General features: G+C 44.4%; 2 protein-coding genes across 4 annotated transcripts in view; one reads left to right on the forward strand and one right to left on the reverse strand.

Annotated features, from left to right (window-relative positions):
* Positions 1-25,655, reverse strand: part of LOC140188166 (dedicator of cytokinesis protein 7-like) — a 255,411-nt gene that overhangs the window by 146,191 nt on the left and 83,565 nt on the right. The gene's annotated exons all lie outside the window — the stretch shown is intronic.
* On the forward strand, positions 10,858-24,437 carry LOC140188168 (angiopoietin-related protein 4-like). Its single transcript, XM_072244172.1, has 7 exons — positions 10,858-11,496; positions 12,609-12,719; positions 13,234-13,348; positions 19,985-20,098; positions 20,364-20,459; positions 22,409-22,684; positions 23,138-24,437. The coding sequence occupies exons 1-7, from the start codon at positions 11,017-11,019 to the stop codon at positions 23,311-23,313; spliced, it is 1,368 nt and encodes a 455-aa protein (XP_072100273.1). The 5' UTR covers positions 10,858-11,016; the 3' UTR covers positions 23,314-24,437.

The following is a 25,655-nucleotide window of genomic DNA, read 5'->3' on the forward strand; positions in this document are numbered from 1 at the left end:
GCTGCTAACACACAACCTGTTTGCTTAATCTATGCATATTTCCCTATTAAAATGCATATTGGTCAGTACCCTACCCTATTTTTCATGTGAGGTCATGAGATACACAGGGTGAAAGGGGAGAATCAGATAGAATATTGATCTGGAGGCCCTAGAGCCAGACTATCGATTTGTAATTGAGCCAGTCATGAATTCCTAGCTGAGGAAACTTAAATAATATTGGAAAAGGGTTTCAGAATAATGGGGAGTTAGGTTACTGTGTTAGTGTTTGTGTCTGGGAGGTAGAGGATGGATACTTTGAAAGTCACTATTTTCCACTTGTTTTAACTTACATCTGTTGCAATCATTATGTGGATCATGATGAAATGGAAAGTAGGGGAAGGGATGCCAGTGCAGTGAAGAATGAGCCCATTCAGTAGATCAAATCAGATATTTTTATTCATGATCTGATAAAGTAGTTTGTGTCAGCACTTATTGTATCCATGACTTACTGTATGTACTTGAATAGACAGCAAGTTACTACATCAGTGTGACGTCAGGGACCGGACCACTTCTTGGTTAATCTTCTACTGTCAAGCTGGATTTCCCAGGCTCAGACCTTGTACCGCGTGATAGTGTGGGTTTTGTACAGTCACATGTTTAGAGAGACTAGATCTAGCCCAAGGAGTAAACACGCCCAACAGAGACCAAAGCCAGCCCCAAAGCTCTGGAGGCAAGCACAGCAGAGCTGGTCTCATGACAGCTGCTTCTATTGAGACGGCTCCAGGATGGCATGTTTATTTTTCAGTTCTGATGACTACGAGTCCAAGGAGCAACTCATAGACTTTGCCAAAGTAGGAAGAGAAGCTGAAAAAGTACTGGAAAACCTCAGTGGGTTAAGCAGTATTTTTGAAGAGAGAAACGGAGTTTACAAGCGAAGCTGAAACCTCTTCAACAAACATTAACTCTTTTTCTCTTTCTGCAGATGCTGCTTACCCAGCTGAGCATTTACAGGATTTTCTATTTTGCTTTATTTCAGGCCTCAAGCATCTCTAGCGTTTTGATCTACATTAGGGCCGGAGGTAGCAGGCAGGTGGATAGTCTGGGAGAAGTTATGCCCCTTTCATCATTCTTACTGAGCTTCCGTGTGCTCCCAGTGAAGTGACACAAGGCTTGCGGCACCATCCAGAATGTTCCTTCTCCATTCTGAGTGGTCACGGAAAGGGGTTTCTATGTCAGTGGGGACTTAACACCTTTCAGGGAGGTTTTGCACATATACTTGAATCATGTTCTCTGACAGCCTGGTAATGTTTTAGTCAGAGGGAGTTTGGAATGGAGTGTCTATTTCATGTGTACAGCATGACATGGGCCATCAAAATTACTTGAGGGTAATTTGAGCCTCATTGAAGGGTATGTTGGCCTGAGAAAGGACACACTGTTGCCATGTGAACGAAGTCACCGGAGAGATGTAGCTGGTCAATGTGAAGCCATCTTTTATTCAAGAAAATGAGACAGAGCAGGCATCATATTGAGACCCTTTCAGAGGAAGAGGCCTGCTCAACCCAACACTACATGCCATAGATCAAAGGACAATTCTATATTTACAATGTATCTACAATGCTTCCTTTGAACCACACATAACTCTCACACCCCCTCCCTTCGCACCCACACTCCAGATAATTTTAATCAACACTATCTAGCCCTTCAGTTAACTGTTAATTTCACAGGTCTAGGATCCCACTGTCCAGAGCTGCAGTATAAATTTAATCTACAGTCCATATTCAGATCAGAAGATTGGTGGCTGAAGATAGTTGCTGAAGTTACTTGCTATATGTGCGAGCCCCCAAAATGCCCTAACAAACACTGTTTTGAGGGTCTTGGAGGATCATGCAGAGACAGTGTCAGTGGTACTCCTAGACAGCCTTGAGTTACCTGTTGCAGGGAGTTGATGTTTCAGAAGCGTACAAGAGAGGTACAAGAAATGATGCCTACTATAGAATGAATTGTAGTTTAAAGCCTTCAACTATTCATACTTACCCCAGACAGGCAAAAACTGCGCTGGCACACTGGAAGTGACGTTGAATTTCATCAATCACATCTGCCTTCACTGAGAGTCGGCTCTGAGATGTCAAAAGTAGTCTGTGTTTTCTAGATCTTGTTGTGGACTTTAAGTTGTCAGGGGAAATTATTAGTCTGTAGGAGCATGAGGTTGGGGGGAGATCCTTATACATGAGTCAACAATGACTTGTCTGGGGTGCTTTCCCCATTGTTGGATGCCAGCTTTGCAACCACTCTGCAACAAGCTGAGGGGCAGCAGGGTAGCCGAGCGGATGGTGTAACACTATTACAGTGCCAGTGACCCGGGTTCAGTTTTGTCAGGAGTTTGTACGTTTTCCCCGTGACCACACGGGTTTTCTCCAGGTGCTCTAGTTTCCTCACCCTTTCCAAAGACATCTGGGTTAGTAAGTTAATTGGTCACATGGGTGTAATGGGATGGTGCAGGCTCACTCAGTTGGAAGTGTCTGTTACCGTGCCATTTCCCTGAATAAAATAAAAATAAACTTGGCCAAAGCTGCAGCTAGTTCTGGAGCACAGGTTTTTAGCACAACAGCTGTAATGTGGTCTGGTCCTATGGCCTTTGCTACATCCAGTGTGCTCAGCCCTTCCCTGATCACATGGAGTAAATCAGATTGGCTGGAGATGGTGAGGGTTGTCATAAGCAGCCAAGATGGATCATCCGTACGGCCTAGTCGCTGAATGGAAGACGAGTGCCTTTGGGGTGAGGCCCTGGACGATCTGATTTCATGCCGGTGCTGCCAACTGAGGCGTCGCGGGAGAATAGGAACATCACGAGCAACGGGTCAGCTGACGGAGGTCTCTGTACTCAGGGAATCGCTCTCTCTCTTTCGCTTTCTTTTGATGGCGGGGGAGAGTTTGCCGCCGATTCTCGAGTCGCGGAACTTAGATAAAAGTGGCACGGCAGACTGTAACATCGTAATCAGCGAGCTGTTTCGTTGGTCTCCCCTCTTGCCGTGGAAAAGGGGCGACACCTTTCTGTCCCTCGTTAGGGAGAGAGAGCTTGTGGCATGATGAACTGTTGGGCGAACAATTAGTTTTCGTTGGACAGCAGGTCATGGTCTCTTTTGGGGGGCTTTGCCATAGCTTGCTTGGTGGGTGGTGGGCACTGATGCTTCCTGCTGAAATAAGTAGGGGGAAGTCGATGCTTTGCTGCTGCTTGTGTGTGGGAGGAGGCGGCGGGGGGGTTTTCGACCTCTAACATTTTACTATCATTCATTCTTTGGGGTTCCCTTCTGTTTTTGTGGATGTCTGTGAAGAGTAAGAATTTCAGGTTGTATACTGTATACATTCTCTGATATTAAATGGAGCCATTGAACCACTGAATATGCATCTTCCTTGTCTTCCACCAACCACACCAATGGTAAGGGCAGAGATATTCTGGCTGAGGATTCCCAGGCCCACTCTCCTTCTCCCTCATGCCACCGTACAATCCTATCTGGTGGATGTGTCCAGGCGTTACAGCAGGAGAGTGAGAGGAATTATGAAGAAGGAGGCTGGCACGTCATCGGTGCTCTGTGGAACAGGTGACGGTGCGCCAGTCCCATACGTTTGTGGGGACGACCTGCAAATTTGATTGGGTTGGGAGTGACTCTGTTAAGTCCGAATTCAGTTCCAAAGTTAATGTCTGATGATCCACCTAACTATATTCTCCCTCTGGCTCTCGGGGCAGAATATCAGGAACCAGCCAGGCCCCTGGAAATGTTTTTTCCAAGAATTCAGCAGACACTTTCCAGCCAAACATGTGATCTGTAGAGTTAAAGCAAAGTTTGGCTACCACCTCCTGGAATCAGGAGAGTCACAGACTGAAGGTTATTAGGTTAGATTAAATTCAACTTTATTGCCATTGTGCCGAGTACAGATACAAAGCCAATGAAATGCAGCTAGCATCTAACCAGAAATGCAAAGAATAGTGTTATTTACAAAATAACTGTGAATAAAAGGTAAGCGCTGCAGCACACAAATATAAAAGTACTGAGACAGTACAATACGGGTGCAATACTGCTTAGTGCTGTGATGAGAGGTTCAGCAAGGTCACAGCCTCAGGGAAGAAGCTCTTCCTGTGCCCGCTGGTGCAGGAGCAGAGGCTCTTGTAGTGCCTACCGGATGGGAGGAGAGTAAAAAGTCCATGGTTAGGGTGAGATGTATCCTTAATAATGCTTTTCGCCCTGCCCAGGCAGCGTTTATGGTAGATGTTCTCAATGGTGGGCAATTGGGTGCCGATAATCCACTGGACAGTTTTCACCACACGCTGGAGTGCTTTGCGGTCCAATACGGGACAATCCATACCACACTGAGATGCAGATGGTGAGTATGCTCTCAATGGTACAACAGTAAAGTCTGTTGCGCCTTTTTGATCAGGATGGCAGAGTTCAGGGACCAGGTGAGATCCTCGGAAATATGGACACCAAGGAATTTAAAGCTTGATACATGCTCCACTACAGCTCCGTTGATGTAGATGGGGACATGAGTGTGGCTCCTCGCATGCCTGAAGTCCACAATGATCTCCTTGGTCTTCTGGGATTAAGGGCCAGGATGTTATCAGCACACCACGCAGCCAGGTGCTGGACCTCGTCCTTGTAGGCCGCCTCGTCATCCCCTCTGATCAGGCCAACCACTGTGGTTTTGTCTGCGAACTTGATTATGGAGTTAGAACCATGTACAGCAATGCAGTCATAGGTGAAAAGGGAGTACAGAAGAGGGTTCAGCACACAGCCTTGAGGCACGCCGGTGTTCAGGGTGAGAGTGGAGGAGGAGAGGTTGTCTAACTTAACTGATTGGGGTCTGTTAGTCAGAAAGTCCAAGGTGCAATTGCAGAGGGATGAGCTGATATCAAGCTGGCAAAGTTTGGCGATCAGCTTGGAGGGGATCACAGTATTGAATGCCGAACTAAAGTCAATGAACAGCATTCTGACGTAAGAGTTGGGGTTGTCCAGGTGGGTCAGGGCAGAGTGAAGTGCCGTGGAGATGGCATCCTCTGTTGACCTGTTGGTGCGATAGGCAAATTGATGGGGGTCCAAGGTAGTGGGCAGACAGAATTTCAGATGTGATAGAACCAGTCTCTCAAAGCACTTTGCAATGATGGGAGTGAGTGCAACTGGACGGAAGTCATTCAGGCCCGTGGCAGTGGAATGCTTCGGCACTGGCACAATGGTGGCGATCTTGAAGCTTGTGGGGACAATTGCCTGGGCCAGGGACAGATTAAAAATGTCCGTGAAGACCCCGGCCAACTGCCCTGCACAGATTCTGAGCACACGGCCAGGTATTCCATCCAGACCAGCTGCCTTCCGTACATTCACCCTGCTCAGGGTGGCGCAAACGTCGGAGGTGGAAAGTGAGAGAGGCAGTTCACCAGGTGGGAGATCCGCTTTGAGGGTGACCTCCTTGTTCTCTCAGTCAAAGCGAGCGTAGAAGTAATTGAGCACAGAAACAGAGACTTCAGCCCTCACACCCATACCAACCAGCAGGTACCCATGACCAATTCCACACATCAGGCCTCACTTCCATGAAATGAAGGCTCTGGATCAGGAACAGCAAAAATCAAAGCTTCCTCGGGAGGCTCTCCTTTCCAAAAAGAAAACACACAACTAAAATGTGCGAAAGTGCTGGAAGTTTTTCTGGCACACGGTCCACGTTCCAATGGGTGTGCCTTTATGGAGGAAGTCAACACCACTGTTTCATTCCAAACTCCAGCTGGAGTTTCCAAGTAGTCCCGAACAATATCAGAAAGACCCCATCTTCACACTTACAGAACGCGCCAGCTAACTTCCTCTGGGAGCATCCTCTCCCCTCCGCCCTCATCACCTGTGCAGGAGGACAGGCTAACAAAGCAAAGGGTTGAGAGGGGATAAGGCACTTCACCACCTAGCTTGTACTTGGTGGTGAAATTAAAAGTGGGGTTGCACTGTCAGACAAATAGAAAATCTTGACCAAACAAAAACACACAATATTTACTTGGCAAAGGCCAATTTCAGAGCCACTCCTTTAATCAGTCATATCTATTCTATTCACAAACAAAGAAAAAGCAGGAATGAGTTACAGGGAGGTACAGAGTCTAGGAGATGGCATAATTATATGTGGTTTATGACCTCTAACCTCCTGCTGTCCACAACATCTGAACAGAATCCGTTTCACTCCAGAACAGAATAAATATCTACACCCTTCAGTTCTGATAAGAAGCCCCAGCCACAGTGCAAGCTCCCAGTTCTAGCTCAGCGCCTCATAATTAAACAAATGTTGATACAGTACTTAGTCTAATTTTTGAGCTATTACATGCCTCAGATCACACATTCAAGCTGTGCTCTCTGGGACTGGGAGAAAGTGCCAATAACGGTACTGCCGACAGCGGGTGGACAGAACTAGGCTAAAGGGCACCATGCTCAGAACCATTTAATGATGAAACATTTTATGACGTGAAGTTGAAGATTGTGAAGCATGATTGCACACTGCCATTTAAGGAGTTTGTGGAAATCAAATGAGCTGGATGCTTCAACAGTATTCAGCAAAGAGGGAGAAAGAGGCACCAAGCTGACAGACCCAGAAAATGTTTAGCAGCCACAATCGAAAGACCCCAAATTTCGTTAACAACTGATCTGGAGGGCTCGTAGATCATTAGCAAAGGGAAAATACTGGTCTGTAAAAACATTAATACCACGCCTTTAACCACTAAGCAACTGCATATTATTTAGTACAATAGCAAATGCAATTTACTACACAAAAACAGTTCTTTCAGTTAATCTGCCAGTGCTTCATGCAAGCTCCTTCTACCAGACTTGCTCAGCTTTATCATCATGTTCCTTTTGCCTCCACACACCCTTTCCTTAGATAAATCTAGACTATTTGCTTCAAGTACTCCATGTAAGAAATATTCTTGCTTGTTTTCTTTTGACCTGCACTGTTATGAAGTGCAGGTGGGAGCCAAAAATCAGCACAGTACCACAAGCCTATTTTTGATGCAGCTGCTCAGATCATGAATAGTTGACAACGGAAGGGGATCAGACAGTTCTTTGATCTTTCATCATTCTCTCCCTCTCTAAACAAACAAACAAACACACACACACACACACACACCAAAATATTACTAATTGACTAAAGTCCAGGCTGAATTTGCCTTCTCCAGGGCTAAAGTATAGATGACGATTCCATCAGCGCCTACCACACACCATCCCACCCCACCCAACTAAGATCATGTAACCAGCGTTGAGTATCAATTTATGGGAAGAATCCACCCTTTGCTTTCCTTGGAAATGACACAAGAACTCAACCAAGTCAAGCTTCCTTACTTAATGTTCATTGCCAAGGTAACCGAGCAACCAAGAGAATGCGGGTGAAAGGAAGAGAAGGGGAACAAATCAGATAGCTAACAATATATATGCAGAACCACCACATCAAGTGTTATGCTCAGGGTTGGTGGGTTTTAATTCTAATTATCACTTTACAAGCTAGAAGCCTTAAATCCATTGCCAAATCCTACCAGGCAAATATACTTAATACAGATCTCAGCATGTTAAAACAGAAAGCAACCAGAGGCCAACTGGAAATTTCAACATCCCATCCATTCTTTTTTCTATGTCAGACATGGATTCACAAAATGTCTTGTTAGTGAAGAAATGCTTTAGTGTCAGACACATTACTAATAATTCAGCAACTTAACCATTTGGAAAATATAAAACATTATTTTAACTTATCAATGTTTTCTAACATTATATGTTTTTTTAAAAAATTATTATTTCCATTCTAAAGAAATGGGAAAAATAAAATATAAGGAATATAGTTAATCCTTTTGGCCTCAGTTTTGTGCATTGATGCCACAATTGAAGATGCTCTCACTGGAGAGAAACTCACAGTTATATAGAGCTTTTCAGATGTCTCGAAGTGCACATTCAGTAAAATGCATCCAAGAACTACCAATTTGTTATGTATGCAGTCCTAGAGAATCTTACAAAAAGTGTGAGAAAATTGACCAGAAATCTGCTTTAGCAAAATTCATTCAAATTAGCCTGGACAATGGGTTTTGGCCTTTAATGTTTTAATTGATTCCAGGCAACAGTTTAAAGCAATCTTGGGGGCAGGCAAGATCTTGACACTATTTCCTCAGTCAGACACTGACGTTTTGCCCAGATCACTAGAGGGAGACTTGAAACAATGAGCTATTAGCTCAGAACTCACCATCCATTTTCAATCTCCTGTTAATGTCTACCATGCAGTAATTATATACACCACTGTATAAAGAACACGTCTGACAGTCATCACCACAGCACAGAAAATGCAGTCTACAATGTGTCTACTGATGTGCAAGTGTTCACAACACATTGCTGGACTCCAGTTTGTTAAATGAGGCATGTTTTTGTCAAGATCCAGAAGTAAATTTTAAAACATTCAGAAGTCAAAAAAAATTGCTGATAAAATACTGATCCTTACCAAAAACAAATTTAATCTTCAGTCCTCTCCTAACTCTTTAAATATCACAAATATCCTGAGCTGGTCCAACTATGTAGAGGCGACGGTCAAGAAAGGCTCAGGAGGCTAAAGAAACTTGGCATGTCTGTGTTGTCCCCTACCAATTTTTGTTAATGTATCACAGAAAGTGTCCTCTCTGGATGCACCATGACTTTCAACATCAACTGCTCTGCCCACGACAGCAAGACACTGCACAGAGTCATGGACACAGCTTAGAACATCACGGAAACCAACCTCCCCTCCATGGACTCCATCTATACCTCTCACAGTCACTGTAAAGCAGTCAGCAGAAACAAAGACCCTACCCACCTTGGATATTCTCTCCTCTCCCCTCAGGTAGATTATTTGTGGTTGTTCAGTTGTTAAGTCCAGTCCGACTCTTCGTGACCTCATGGACCATAGGGTCCAAAGGGTTTTCATGGCAAGATACAGAAGTAGATTGCCAGGCCTTTCCTCTGTGCAAATGTTGCTACTGCCCAGGCTAGGACTCAGCTGGGTTTTGAACTCAGGACCATCTGCTTAAAGCCCAAAAGCACGTGCCATCAAGCTTAAGGACAGCTTCTACCCAGCTGTTATAAGACTTTTGAATGGTTCCTTAGGACAATACGATGGACTCTTGACCTCATAATCTACTTGACTTCATTATGCTTCTCTGAGAATCGTCACCTTGTCGGGGTGGAGAGGCTTGTGAGCTCCTATGATCCTGAGGGCGATGCCACCTGGAGTTTCGCAGTCTGCTGCTTAGCTCCTGGTAGGGCTACCCATGGTGGTAAGGTCTAGGAGGAGGTTCCAAACAATGAACAATCCAACTAAGACCTCAGGGGTGGAGTTGGCAAGAATGATGACCCATCACAAAGGCACTGAAAGCAGAGGAAGGCTGCAGCAGTGAAGGGTTCCCAGGTGTCTTGCAAGTGGTGGTTGTGGGTCCAATCCCAACATCTCAGAGAAATTTGTATAAGTCCATAGTTGGGAGAGGTAGGGAGGGCTATCATGCAAGTGCAGGTTGGTGGGACGAGGCAGATAAATGGTTTGACATGGACCACATGTGCCAAAGGACTTGTTTCTGCTCTGTACCATCTGACGACACTATCCCAACATCCATTGGACCCTGACTCCCATCTGTCAAGAAGCACGTGGCGGCTGCCTGTGCATCTGCCTCACCACGCTAAATAAAGTCTCCCGTAGGCATCCTTTATTAAGAGTGTCCAGCCTAACATCACAGATTGAGTCCTGTAGCGGTCAGCAAGTGACGAAGTGGGCAGGACTGAGATGTCTGGAAGACCCTTAGAATATGTGAATCCTAGATCACCCCAACTAACCCCGACCGCACCCTGGCCACACCCCCACGGACGGACTGCCTTGTGTAAGGAGGAGGAAGATCCAATAAAGGTAAATGTTGGACCTGGTTAATGAAGGCGTGGGCCAGATTAAAGTGGTATGGTTGCGTGACACTGAATCTCGAGTGACGAGATCAAGAAGCACACGAGGGATGATTTTCCCGCTGCCCGCATAATTGCATCCCGGATTAAGCCCCGTGGAGTTCAGCAAGTGGCGAAGAGAGCAGGACTGTGAGGTCTGGAAGACCCGTAGAATACAGTATGTGAATCCTAGATCGGCCTCTACAGCCACCAATAGACAACATACTTAGGAGAACATCATACTCGAGTCGAATGATCGTAGTACTCCCACCACCTTGTTGTGGTTCTGCACGGCACCATCTCTGTAACTGTTACACTCCATTCTGTTATTGTTTTACCTGGTACTACTGTGCAATGACTAACCTAGTCTGAACAGTAGACAGGACAAGCTTGTCAGCGTTCCTTGATACACTGCATCTGACAATAATAAACCAACACCATCCGGGAGCGAATGCAGGAGCCTGAAGACCCACACTTGATGGTTCAGGAACAACCTCCATCCCTCCGCCATCAAATTTCTGAATGGTCTATGAGTTCACCGACAATACCTCGTCAGTCCTGTCTTTTTACACCGTTTAATTTTGTAAGTTATAGCATCTTTATGTCTTTGCACTGTACTGCACGCACATACAAAACACATCATATACATCAGCGATAATAAAATTTTCATTCAGAGGAGGGGCTGCACCGCTACAGTTTGAAAACGAAATTCAAAAGTACCGAATAGAATGACACTGACAACTGAAGATTAGAATATGGTGATTTTTAAAATGGATTCTTTAGCGCTGAGTATTTCTTTACAAGTTTTCCATTCTGACGGCAAGGGTAGTCCAGCAGCGAGGGTTTGGAGACGCTCCCTAGCTAGCTTGTCAACCTCCTACAGTTTGTTGTGGTGTGGGGCGTGTCCGTGATCATGCTCACCGCTGCCCGGTATTAAAAAGGGCGGTGAGACATCGGGCAACAGAGAAGACAGGAAAAATACTGAGAGGGTTCGCAATAGCAGAGAGGGGAAAAAAAAATAACAAAGACTTTTAAAAATATATATATTTAAGACAGGTCCACGGCTTAAGCAAAAAGAGCAAGCAGCATGAAATTGGTTTTAGGCGGAGCGCTGTGCATCGCCCTGTGTGCGGCCAGTTTCACGCGGGGCAGCGCCAGTCACCTCCCCGACAAGAAGAGCCCCTCGGCCAAGGACAGAAGGATGCAGTTCGCCTCCTGGGACGAGGTGAACATCATCGCCCACGGCCTGCTGCAGCTCGGCCACGGTCTCAAGCAGCACGTGGACCGGACCAAGGAGCAGATGGACAGCGTCCTGGAGCAGCTGAACGCCCACAACCGCACGCTGCGGGAGCTGGCCGGGCGGGTCAGTGAGCCGGGGCAGGGGCTGGAGAGGCGGCCGGACAGCCACCTGCTGCAGGTGTCGGCCGGCCTGCGAGAGAAAGTGGACGAGATGGCCCGGGACAGGCTGAGGATGGATAAAGTACTGCAGAGCTTGGAAGAGAAGGTGGGCAGGTTTGAGAACGGGAGGAGAGCTGAAACCGACCTCAACAATTATAACAACATCCGAGTAAGTTCAACTCTGCAACTCTCTATTGGGGCTTTTTCTATAGTAGGGCAGTTTGTTCCACTAAACACAATAAGTGTGTCAATTTTACGTAAATTACAGTATCACCCGCGTTTCTTTAAATGCATCTTATCTGTATTATTAAAAACTATTGTGAACCAGGTACATTACGGTCTCGAGACTATTTGATTAATAATTTGAGTAGTGCAAGTAAAAAGATTATATTTTTTTTTATTCGGATTTTGAGTAAACGTGAGGTAGGTGGCATCTCGTGGGCTCTGGGTTACAAAGTGAGTCGACCTGACTAAACTGACAGGAATACTCGAACAGTAAATCGAATCTTTAGGAAATTAATTACCGGGAAGCCAGCAATCGCGAAGCGTGCGGCATGGGGAGGGAGGGAGACACTGACATGACCCTGGCGATAGAACTGACAGCGATGATGAAATTGAAACCCGCCGCGTGGAAACATGCGTGTGCAGTCGTGCACGGGTGCGGAACTGAGCGAACTCGCGATACCGTGTAGGTGCGGCCAGGGTACTGGAGGGCAAAAGTACTTTCCTGTCCTTGGCGGCGGATCCCACTAATACCAGCTGAACTTTCAGCGGCCATTCCGTACAACGAACACAGACGAGTAGCTGAACAAAAATAGAAGCATCGTACAGGAAAATGAAAATTGATTTATAAATTTGGGAATTGTTTGACTAATGCACTGTGCACAGCACGATTCAATAAAGCACCGATTAATAAATAAGGAAATAATCTGCATTTGGCAGTTAGATAAACAATCCAGATATCCTGTTTGGAAATGGGTGGCAGTTCCTTGGAATAGGTGTTAGAAAGGATGACGGAGATTGTCATGAAAGATTCAGGGTTTGAGCGTGCTGTTTCTTCCAGTGAAAATCTCCAAGATAATGGCTCCAAGATAACACAATCAGGAGAGAATGTGGCTGGTTTTGAGGTCGGGGGGGGGGGGTTGGCATAAACGGGTTGGTTCGCGACTAATGGTCCTGACGGCATAGAAGTATGGAGTTAATCATTAAACTGCAGATTTTCAAAAATCAGACTTTTTTTGTCCAAATTCTTGATTCCCCCCCCCCCCACTTTCATTACAGTCCGTTATGGAAAACCAAAGTAAAAATATCGAGGAACTGCTGACGAGAATTAAAGACCAACAGTGGCAGCTTGACAAGCAAAATGTCCAGATCAAGGCGTTGCAAATCAAGGTGAGTGACCAAAGGCAACTCGGGACAGCACATGGAAAAGCTCTGTGCCTGGTGTACAAGGGGAATCGGTCAGTCGAATATACCAGGTCATGCTGTGCCCACAGTGATAAATAAAGCTACAATTGGGGGGGGGGGGGGCATTGATTTAACCCTTCAATTAAAAGGACGGGTTTTAATCGGCCACATTTCTGTAAACCTGTTCTTGTTATAAATCGGAGATGTAAAGTAGGGGGAAGACTGGAATCTGTACTGGCTGCTTTGGTTTGCCAGGATTTATTGTATAACTTGTCAGAATACAATTGTGGCATTCAATGGGATGGAAGACAGAAACTTGTACCTGTACTCCAAACAAACTGATACTTAAACAATACTTGAAATTAACTGATGAGTTTGCTAGTTTTAATCCGTGTACCAGTCCTGTAAACTGCCTGTGATGCAGAACGCTAATATGGAAAGTTGGAATCCTAATTTCTGATGTAGGGCCTGACTTTATATTTTTTCCTCCGACTTTTAGCTTCAAGAAAGCAGACTGCATCTCAAAGACAGTCCAAACTGGAAACTGATTCTCAAGCGAAGAATGGAGATGTACCCTCGCACTCGCACCAGTGGAGAGCCTACACCAGTTGACAGTAAGTACACCCAAGTTAGAGAGAGGTTCTCCCATCAAATCAAGCCAACATCTCTGGTGGAAGGATGGCAGGTCCTGAAGAGATGACCCCCTCTGCACTACAACGTCCTTTGCTTGTAGCTCCATCTCAGCAGTGTGTGTCATAAGGCACAGAAACCAGCTCTTGGGTCCACTCATTTATGATGACCATGAAGCATCTACTCACACTAATTCTATTTTATTCTTCTCTCATTTCCTCAACCACCATCAATTCTACCACTCGCCTACAGATCAGACAAAGTCATGTGCTTTTTTTTGGGTGGGGGGTGGGATTTTGAGGAAACTGGAGGAAGCTCGCCCAGTTATGATGGACACACAGACTCCACACATATAACACCAGAGGAAAGGCTTGAACCCAGGTCACAGGAGCTGTGAAGCAATGCCTCTACTAGTGATGCCACTGGGCCACCAAGGAATTTGGTTGAGAGCCAAGGAATTCTCTTTCCCCACCACCTCCAGAACCTATCTCCCAGATGGACTGTGCCACAATATCTTTTAGTGAATTAGGCTTCATTAAAATTAAACACCACAGTTGTTGAGTCGCTGGCTTGCTTTCCACAAGGAACAACTGATATTGAGGAAATCTCTTAGGAGACTTCAGCGATTACAGATAGTTGACAAATGACACTCCAACATAAGCAGACACCAGCACGTGCAGTGGGCCCACACACGCAATAAACAAACAAGCAGTGCAGATGCTAACATGTACAGAGCCATGACATTGAAGTGTTTGCCAACTGTATAGTGGGGTTCTGAATCACTTAACCTGTGCCTGCACGTTGTTAGATGCCTGTTGTGCTAAGGTTAATTTGGAATGGAGGTCCAGCTGGACTCAATGTTCTGTACAGCACAGTCATAAAAGGAATGTCTCTGGCTGTCAGCCAACTAGGGAAAAGGGCACTTGATGAGTAATATGCGAGGAGTAAAGCAGGCAAACTCCTTGGAGATGCCTGCCTATAAACAACACTGTACATTCTGTGATTGGTTATTAAAACTAATTATTGGCAAATCAGCCAAGACCCCTGCTTTCCTAAGGAACCCCAACTGTCATGAGTTTCTAGCTGTCAGGGAAAGATTGGATGAAATGTGACTTTCTCCTTGGGTCAGATTTTGCTGAGATCTGGCAGTCGTGCCTCGATATTGCAGCGGAGGCATCAAGGAGATGTCTCGGCAGGAGCTAGCAGCTTCAGAGTAGAAACATGGTGGAAAATAGATGATATAGCTTTTCTTTTCCAGTTATTATAAAACTACTTGGCGAATGAATCTTGCATAATATGTTAACAACAGAGGGTCTAAAAATACTCAATATACTCAGTAAAAATAAAATTGAGAGTAACCGCAAGAAAAGGCTGGTTAATATTGAAGGCGCGAGACAGGATTTCTTTGTACCAATGACAATTATGCTGTTTATTACCATTTGAAACATAAAATAAAAAGGTAAATTCATGATTTTAAACGTGTATATTAAGCACAGCTCAGCATTTCAATGTATGATTATTCCAGTGGCCCCAGGACCAGCCTTGCCTTGTACTCGGAGACTGACCACTTCATGACATTCTACCACTGAACTGTGTAGTGCCTGGACAGATAGGGAGAAAATGGAGAGGTAGACTTTCCCAGACTATGGGCTGTTGAGGAATTTCTGACAAATGAAATACGGCATTTCTGGTTACTAGCCAACTGGGTGAAAGTTGAATCCTCTAAACTGATTGCAAGCTGAGAGGAAATATTAAAGTATTTTATCTGCAAAATGGGAACAAACCTTTTTTAAACAGTTCTTTATTTTGTTGTTTTTTTAAAAAAAATAACTGGTGCAAGTAACTTGGCACAAAGCCAAGTGAGTGAAAGTTGAAGAAGTTTATTCAAAATAGCTTCCCACTTCTGAGCTGAACTTTTCTGCGGGTTGCTATTTTTCTGTGCAATTGCTACTGTTCTACAGATTCCCCCCCCCCCCCCCCAACATACTGACCTTTCCCCCACTTCGAAACCAGCCAGTAACAGGAAAGAGCCAAGTGTGTCTAAGGTAAAGACACGGGCTGTCAGTCTTAACAAGGGAGTTGCTTTGGGATATTTTTCTTAAATGCAGCTTGCATGACTATCCTACTTGTGACTTGGCAAGTTTTGTAATATTTAGATCCGGGACTGGATAATTTTTTTGAGAAAGATGGGAATGTAGTGTGGAAGTCAATTAATAAATGGCAGAGCTGGCTTCAGGGGCTTGAGTGGCCTAATCTACTCCCAATTAATCTTTGTAGCACAGCCACTGTACTTCACATTGATTTCTCAAATACATCGCCGTTCGTCAGTTCGTTTGCAGGAGGCAGAATCGAAATTTCATTTTGCAGCGCAGTTTGTATACCTTGTACTTATAGAGCCTTTTGACATCCCTGACACAGTTTCTCAGTGCTCCTGAACTTTGAGAATGAGCCATAGAAGGAGATGCGATAGGTTTCAGACACCGGCAGCTGCAAGTACGTCCACATGTAGTGGAGTATTTAATTTGGACTTTAGAGAGGAGACCAGGAGGCTGCTGATCTGAAGAAAGTTAAAGGTAGAATGAGTATTGAGAAGCAAATCCCTATAACCATTGCAAAAACATTCCAAAAGCATCATTTTTTTTAAATTACAAAGAGGTTGATTTTAAATACCTTTTTGGGAACCAAAGCAAGCCATTCAGCTCCTTAATGCTGTTCCTCCATTCCACTGAATCCTGGATGCTCTGCATATTTTAAAACTGCTTACGGAAAATTTGGCAACTACTGACCCTCATTCAGGCCAATTTTCCAGGGTTAGTTTTCCCAATAAAATCCTTTCAGGAACTTGAATTTGACCATATTCACCATGGTTAGGCACTATTTTAAGTGTATGCAACCAATCTTCATTCTGCATCCTACGTTTATAGAGCTACTTTGTTTGGAGATTACCATATCTTTTAATAGAGAAGGCCATCTAACCCATCAGGTTTATGGTAGCTCCTGGGGGAGCAATTCCATTTCATCTTCCTCCAATCCCAATTCTCTGTATCTGCAACATTCTCTCTCATATATGCCAATCTTTGTTCATGCCATGAACCTACACTAGGGGCAATGCACAGTAGCCAATTAATCTATTAGCACATCTTTGGCAAGAATCCCTAGCGCCCAGAGAAAACCCAATAATGCAAACTCCACACAGATAGAAACCAAGGTGTGCATTGAACCAATCTTCCTGCAACTGAGGCAGCATCACTAATCACCATGCCACCACGTTATTCACTACCTCAATAGTAAATTGCTTTTAAGTCCTGCCTTCAACATGGACAAGTATCCCACAGTTTCTCAGAGGTGTCAATAAAGCAGATGTCAAGCCAAAGTAAGATTAACTAGAACAGGTGGTCAATTTTCAAGGAGGATCTACAATGAGTGGAAGATTCAGGAGCTTACCTAGAAAATTTCGGAGTATGGAGCCTAGGTGGGCATTGAGGTAAGAAGTCTTATACATTGATCCCAAAGCCAGAGATGGGGTACCAAGATGGAGGCACGTTTAGCTGTGGAATGAGTTGCCAAGGATGAGAATTTGATTCCAATGAGTCTGATTAGTGAAAACACAGGGTGGTGAAAGGGAAGTACAAGGTATGGGATGCAGAGGTTCGACTGAGCTGTTTTGTGCGCGAGAAGTGAAGAGTCTTGGAAGAATTCAATGTAAGGAGAGCTTTGGTAAGTGCAGAGGTAGACATTATCATAGGCTAAACCAGGTTTTTTTTTTGCAAATAGGAAAAATATGGGGTTTGTAAACTTCACCCGAGTTTGACTAGGATTCTGAAGCTAAGAATTGGCAGGTACAGCTACCTCTCCCCTTTAGACTTCAGTATACTACTTTTTTTTTTAAAAACACAAAATACTCTGCAGATGCTGGGGTCAAAGCAATACTCACAACGCGCTGGAGGAATTCAGCAGGTCGGGCAGCATCAGTCTGATCGTTTCCATGGATGCTGCCCGACCTGCTGAGTTCCTCCAGCGTGTTGGGAGTGTTACTACTTTTTTTTTTGCTTCACACATTTTGCACTACATGCTGCCGTTAGCTGGTAAAATCTTTGATGTCAATTGCACCAGGACACTTACTTCAGTTACAAAAAATTCACCAGGTGTCAAAACCATTTCAATCATGGAAGTGTTACACAGATGGTGTCTGTGTTTCAGGGAGCTGTTGACTGAGCGGGGGTACTAGCAATAGAACGTGTCATTAAATGGGTTTCAAGTAAGAGGAACCCAATGCAAACAGTTCCATAGATGTTAATTGCCTGAAGTGACCCAGATCTTTTGGATTAAGGCATCTGGAATGCCTGACTACTTTTACAAGGAGGGCACAGAAGAGTCCCAGGACAACTAGGTAAAAGTTCGTTGTTACTTTAGCCTCTTAAGAAGTCCCAGTGGAGTCCTATAATCCTTTCACCTTGAATAACACTGTGCTTCCTTTGTTGCTCTTTAGCGCTTTATACGGGGAAAAAAAGATACAGTGAAACAGCATGATGTGACCTGCCCCCATTACTGAAAATTATCCTAAATCAGCTTGGCGTCAACCCCACCACTTACTTCAAATTTAAAATATAGAAAGTAGTAAAGATTGGGGGTGGGGGGGGGGGGAAATTTCATTATTTATTCAAATATTCACATTTGCAGGAGAAAAGTTAAACTTCATACTCTCATACCTTGGCAATACAAGCATTGTCCTTGACTTAATTGAAAAATAACTAACAGAGTAGCTAATAAATCCAAACCCAGATATGCTTTATGCAGGATCCATTTTTTAAAAAAGTCTTTGAAAGTAATTGAACTGATTCCTTTTATGATTATTTTCTTTTAATGAATTAATTTCTGAGCTAAAACTTATGACAGGGTAAAAGTAGGATAAAGTTCACCATCTGCATGTTGACTCAGGTTGAAACCCACTGACTCTCACTTGTTTCATTTCAGTGCTACAGGCTTGTAGAAAGCCAGTAAGGGGAACTGGGGAGGGACAGTGATGGGCTCAACACTCCAACAAATTGTGTAGAAATCAGACATTCTGGTATTTTGCAATGAGGTAAAGAAACTTTTTTTTATTATTGCAGCACAAGAGCTGAACTTTCAGTCTGGCAAGTTGGCAGTGCTGAACTGCCAAGGTACAAAGTTCAGATACTGTAAATGATCCTGGCTGTTTGTCACAAAGAAAAATTCAACTCCATTGCACAAGAAACTTCTCTGTTCAAGGCCGAGCCATTCTCTTTGGCGAGAATAGCAAAGTTCTAACCGTTTACTGAGTAAGAGAACTTGGTTTTCGTCCCTCCTTTAATAACATAAATATGAAATTGCCTTCTGCAAGACAAAATTAGAGGAAAATATTACTTTTGCTCCTGTTAGCAGTGTGAGTTATAAAGCAGGTAGTACAAAACCTACTAGGTTTGTTCCCTGGCCATGATCGTATTGAATGGTGGAGCAGACGCAACTGATTAGCAACACCCACACAATGCTGGAGGAACTCAGCAGGTTGGGCAGCATCTACGGAAAAGAGTGAACAGTCGATGTTTTGGGCTGAGACCCTTCTTCAGGACTGAGAGGGAAGGGGGTGAATTAAAAGGTAGGAGGGGAAAGAGACTGGCTGGAAGGTCACAGGTGAAGCCAGGTGGGTGGGAAAGGTCAAGGGCTGGAGAAGAAAGAATCTGATTGGAGAGGTGAGTGGACAATAGAGGACAGGGAAGGGTGGGGGGGGGGATCCCAGAAGTAATAGGCAGGTGAGAAGAAGTAAAAGGTCAGAGTGGGGAATGGGGGAGGGGGGGGGCGTAAATCTTGTTCACCGGAAGGAGAAATTGATATTCATACCATCAGGTCGGAGAGTGTACTTGTTCCTGTGGTTTTCTTTTTGTTTCAGTTAACGGACTGGGGAAAGGAGGATAGGTTTATTGGCCTGTTCCTGTGGAAGGTTTATCTTGAGGTTGAACCAAGAAGTGAATGGTGTGATCATCCTGGGAAAATAAAATTGTATTCAGCAAAGTAGAATATGAGCATTATCTGAGTGTCCATTGAGGTTCATTTGGTTGCACAGATGCTCTGAGTCTGAAGTTGTAGTTTGAAGACCAATGTCCATTGATTTGAACTCAAAACCTACACTGACACCACATTTTAAGCGTATGATGCTGTGCTGAACGTACTATCCACCTAACGCTCCATCTAACTCCCAAATGAAAGAGAAGGCTCCCACTATTGTGCTTAGGACAGGTTATTCCCAGAGCCTACTGATACTTAGGCTGCCAATCAAAATCATTAAAACAGGCTTGGTCATTGTCAAATGTTGTTTGTAGGAGGTTACTATGCACTAATTCTGATTAGGGGTCTCAACCAAAAAAAACATTGACTGTTTATTCCCTTCCATAGATGCTGCCTGACCCGAGTTTCTCCAGCATTTTGTGTGTGTTGCTATGCACCAATTGGCTGCAACTTTTTCCAGTGTGATTGGTTATGAAACAGTATAGGTGTTCTCAGAGTCGATAAAAGCTCTATAAAAATAATAAGCTATTTTGCACTGAAACACAATTTTAAATAAATGCCCAAAGCCTAATTGGTGATGTTTTCTTTGTTTGCAGAACTTCCCTTTGACTGTCACCAACTATTCCTTGAAGGACGGCGGAGCACTAATGTGTACAGAATACAGCCAGTAGGCTCACAGTCCTTTGAAGTATTCTGTCGAATGACGGATGGTAAGACCCTGGATATTATTGGAAGCTGAGTTTGGGATCTAAATGAAATGAAATGTGGTCAGAGTAAAGAGCTCAGGGCCAAAGCTGTAAGTAGCAGAGACACATGTGTAGGCAGGGTTAAGGCTCATGTTGCTCAGGAGTTTGAAGGGCCCTGTTGCCTGCCACATTGCGGTTTGAACTGAGAGAGAGGTTTTCTGTCATCGAAGTTTATCTTTCATGTGGGGGCATATGGCAGGTCCTTAACCAGTTTGTTTTCCTTCAACAGAAGGCGGCTGGACTGTGATTCAGAGACGGATGGATGGATCAGTTGACTTTGATCGACTGTGGCAGGCATACAGGGACGGATTTGGCAACCTTACTGGTGAGCAGAATTTAGTGCATTCTTGCTCAATTGTCTTACTTTGTTGCAAACCAGAGAAAATCTGCAGGTGCTGGAAATCCGAGCAACACACAGAAAATGCTGGAGGAACTGGTCCTGCCGAAGGGTCTCGGCCTGAAACGTCGACTGTACTTTTTTTCCCATGGATGCTGCCTGGCCTGCTGAGTTCCTCCAGCATTTTGGGTGTGCTGCTTGTGTTATTTTGTTGGTGCTTTTGGTTACAGGGAATAAATTAAGCCCATGCTCCTACTTCTGAACGGCACACGGCACGTTATTCAGACGCAAGAGATTCTGCAGATACTGGAAGTCTGGTGTAACGCACACAAAATGCTAGAGGAACTCAGCAATTCAGGCAGCATCTATGGAGGGCAGTGAACAGTCGATGTTTCGAGCCATGAGTCTCAGCCCGAAACGTCAACTATTTCGATCCAGAAGAGTCTCAACCGAAACATCAACTGTTCATTCCCCTTCATAAATGCTGACTTGGCTGCTGAGTCCTTCCAGCATTTTGTAGGTATTGCATCGCGCAGTATGTGCCTACTGGAAATGAAGTGGAGAGGTAAACACCAGGAATTCTGCAGATGCAAGTGGAGAGGATTGGGTTGTGCTGCCCCCTCCTGGTACGGCACAGTAATGCAGTTATGAAACCAAGGCTCTACAATAGTAGAGCTACTAGGACTTGATGTTTCAATCCCTATGTTAAGTTGGCACTCTCGATGTTGGCAGTGGGTTTGGAGTGGTGACAAGGAGGGAGGGTAGGTACGTCATCCGGGTCATCAGGTGGGCACCCTCCTTCTTTGACGTTTTGTTGATAAGCCCACGACGTCTCCAGAGGGCTCAATGGTGCTACTTGGTGTCCCAGATACACCCCCCTCAGTTCCATACCCTCCTGTCTTCATCTTGCAGCCCAGTTGTTGTCTTTCCTTTTAATCCAAATCAAATTGCTGCTTTCTTCTGCTGCATTTGACAAGGACTTGATTGCTTGTTGGAGGGAGTGACCCCTCACCCCCATCTTCTTCAATAGACTCGTCGTAGATGTAGCAACGAATCCCCTGCATCCCACTTCTGTCTTGGTCTTCCAGCCATTCTGGGCAGCTTCAGTTGCCAGTTCAGAGTACTTGGTCTTTTTCCTCTCATAAGCTTCTTCCCATGGTAATCAGAATCAGGTTTGATATCACCGGCTTATGTCATAAAATTTGTTAACTCTGCTGCAGCAGTACAATGCAATACATGATAACAGGAAAAAACTGAATTACGGTAAATACATAGATAATAGATAAATAAGTAGCGCAAAAACAGAAATGAAAAAGTAGTGTTCATGGGTTCGATGTCCATTCAGAAATTGGATGGCAGAGGGGAAGAAGCTGTTCTTGAATTGTTGAGTGTGTGAGCCTTCAGGCTTTCTGTACCTCCTCCCTGATAGTAGCAATGAGAAGAGAGCATGTCCTGGGTGGCGGGGGTCCTCAACGTCTTCCTAAGGCACTGAAGATGATTTTGGTACTACAGAGGCAGGTACCCATGATAGACCTGACTAATTTGACAACTTTCTGTAGTTTATTTCAATCCTGTGCTGTAGTCCCCTCCCCATACCAGACGGTGATGCAGCCAGTTGGTTAGAATGCTCTCCAAAAGGATAAGCTGGGGGCGGGGGGTTTGAAAAGAGAAAAATAAACAATGTGTTCTGTGTGAAAAATGTTACAAGAGCTAGTTCTTAATCTACACAAACACTTTTTTTTATATAGTGGCATTCGTAACCTTAGGAAAGCTGGAAGTTTTGCCGGTTGGTAATATGTGGTCATTATAGTAATGCAAGAAACAGTTTGGTCGCAGCAAGATCCTGCTGATCGCAGTGTTACAGTGGTGGTGGCTAAAGGATAAACACTCAATGATTGACTCTTCAGAACTGATTAATCTGGGTTTCTTGATTCCAGGTGAATTCTGGTTGGGTCTGGAGAAACTTTACACCATCACGCGGCAGGGGAGCTATCTCCTGCGCATTGAGCTGGAGGATTGGGAACATCACACAGAGTATACAGAATATCCCTTCAGCCTTGGCAGCGAGGCCACTGACTACACAATGACCCTCAAAAGCCCCATCTCCGGAAACCTCAAGAATGCTATCAGTGAATCAAATGGCCTGCGCTTCTCCACCCGAGACCAGGACCATGACCTGAAGTTCAACATGAGTTGTGCCAAACACCTTACAGGTCAGTACCAAAGCAAATGGCCTCCGATGCTGCTGTAGGCATGCGCAATTTAATAGAAGGGCTACCCTACACAATCAAGAGGAATTCGATAAGTCAAACTCTTATCTCCACACCCAGCTCCACTCTTGTCTATCCTTCCCTCATCCTATCAAACTGTCTTCTGCAACCAAAGTCACCACCCTGCGAAAGGGAGAAAGATACTGGAAATTCTGATGGTGAGACTACAGCCCTGTAGCCACTTGTGTGGAAGACTTGAACTGATGGCCTGTTATACTTGGCCTTGTGTGTAGCCTGCAAATGGGCTCCCCCTAGTTCTTCCATTCCCAATGATAGTTTCCCTTTTTGCCCCTGAGTGTAGGAGCGCTGCCCTCACAAACCAAAAGGATAACAGACCATGCTTAGGCTGTTTATTTTCTATTTGCTTCAAAGGCACTTTTTTAAAAAATTTTGCAGGGGGATGGTGGTTCAGCACTTGTGGACAGGCCAATCTGAATGGCAAGTACTTCTCCAGCAAACCCCAGCAGCGACGCGAGAGGAAACAGGGAATATTCTGGAAACCCTGGAAAGGTAGAAATTACCCTCTGAAAACCACGACGATGATGATTCGTCCAATGGAACTGGAAGCGTAAAATCAACATCTTAAAACTCTGGCAGAGACTATGACTATGTGCACACATTTATGAGAGAGAGAGAGAGAGATCTGGAGCAGCAAGGTTGGCTGTTCACAGTTGGAATGAAAGTCAGTACAGTGTTCTAGAGGCAACGTGGCTTGAGTCTCTGAATATGTATGTCTATGTTTAAGCAACAAAGCAATGCAGCAAGTTTCCCAGGATTAATGGCTGAGCTATGCAAGTACTCCTAAAGCATACACGCCACTCAAAGCAGCTGTTAGTTTTCCATTGTTTTAGTTCAAAACAAGTACAGAATAGTCAAATAATTTCCGTAACTAACTGCTATTGGACTTCTCCCATCCTGGCCTGAGCCTGGCGTTTTAACTTGAGTTTGTCCACCTCACACAGAGCAGGAAGATCCCTGGCGTAATTGCCATTCTAACTGCAGCAGCAGCCTGTAGTTTAGCAAACCGTCACGTCAGTTTGCACACTCAGTAATTCATTGATCCTGGAACTGCAAAAACAGCCAGATATCAGTGTCTTTTCAACAGTCTACATTCTGCTGCAGGATGGTCCTCAGTAGGATTAGTACAGGGCTCCCAGCACATCGCCGGCTCATTTGAACATTATTGGCTTTGATCACCGAAACAAGCACATTTCTGATCTTTTGCCAGTACTTCTATAAATATCACTCTCCAACATCATCAAATAGGTGTAATGTTTAATGTGGGATTTGTAAAGTAAATGCAAGGGCAATTTTTTTCCCCTGGCAAAAGCCCACAGTGAAAGGTGGATCCAATGCCTTGAATACTATTGCCCCAACGTCCTACCTACACCAGCGTAACTGTTACATTTTAGCTCAATTCCTCCCCATAGGGGATGTTTCCAAGTCATATTGACTTTATCACCATGGCTAAGAATAGCCGTGGAGAAGTGAGTGTGAATTGTTTCTTTGCTTTTATATATTTAAACATTTAATATTCCAAACCTGCCTTTTGTAATTTATAAATGCTCAGCTTTTCCCAGGAGGGAGTGCGAGTCATTCGGTGTTGTCTGCTGTATATAACCTTTAAAAGCTGTTATTTTAATATCAAATGATTTGTGAGTTCAGATTTTTGTCTAAAAATAATCTTTGGTTTAAATATTTTCCCAGCGTGTTTATTAAGAGTGTGAGTGTTTTCAAGTGCCTGAACAAAGCAGAGGTGCGCTGTTGTTATTCCCTCTCACAAACAGAGATTGCTGAATAAAGGCAAACACAAGGCCCACCTACCTCACTTCCCCCTATGATAGCAATACAACAGACTTCGTCATCAGTATCCATCAACCAGTATACAATAAGAGTTAAACACAAGGTGGGGGGAATACAAATATGTAATATTAGAAATCTTTTAGATCCAAAGTTGATAAGTCATCCCAAAAAACAAATGGACAAATTAGGACACAATCTCTGTACCTCAAACCTTTTCTGTCAGTTAATAAGACCACGGTTGATCTTATTGCAGACATCCCACCTCTCCCAGAAGTTCCGGGAGTCTCCCGCATATTGAAAGTGCCTGGAAATTATATACAATATCCCGTAAATCGATTTTTTGAGAGGAAGAGGGAGAGGGAGAGCGAGCATCCTGATTGGCCTCTCTTCGTGCTAAGTAGACCTATCAGTTTTCTCTGTGGGCGGGCTTTACAGCCAACCTCAAAAATAATGACAGTGTTGCTCGCTGCACTGTTTGCAACAGTGACTTTTCTATTGCCCATGGTGGGTTAAAATGTAAAAGACATGTTGAGGTGAGTTTAACAGGTGTCATTTGTTCATTAGCGCAGCTAACGTTATTTAAACTAGCTGGCCAGCTGCTAAGGAGCTACTCTCTTGATGTCCTACGTGATGAGGCCCAACTCCCTGTAGATTTGCTTAAAGTTATAATAGAATAAACATGATAATATAATATATGCACATATTTTAATATCACATTTTCTGCATATACCCAATGGTTTACAGATTAGACAAAATCACTAAACAAAGTATTACATACACCCTTGGAGGTCGACCGGGGGCAGGGGGGGCTGCTACCCCCCTGAAATGAGTTTTTGCAGGGTGGGATGTCTGTTATTGTGACCTTCACTCTGCATTTCCACTCCGTAAGTCACCTTTCATCCTTGCTCTTACCCATCTGCATTCTTAAAGAACAAGTCAAATACCTTTCTGCTACTCGCCGAGGATGATTCAATAGCAGCATCCCCACTCGATTGTTGAAGATCATCGTTGCCAGGCAGTGAGCAATGAATGAACCAGCACAAGACTTCATCCTCTGCAATTTACCTGCTACAGATGTATCTGGTCATGGCCACATTGGAAAGAGAACCCA

This window comes from Mobula birostris, chromosome 26 (genome assembly GCF_030028105.1).
Source record: "Mobula birostris isolate sMobBir1 chromosome 26, sMobBir1.hap1, whole genome shotgun sequence".
NCBI lineage: Eukaryota > Metazoa > Chordata > Chondrichthyes > Myliobatiformes > Myliobatidae > Mobula > Mobula birostris.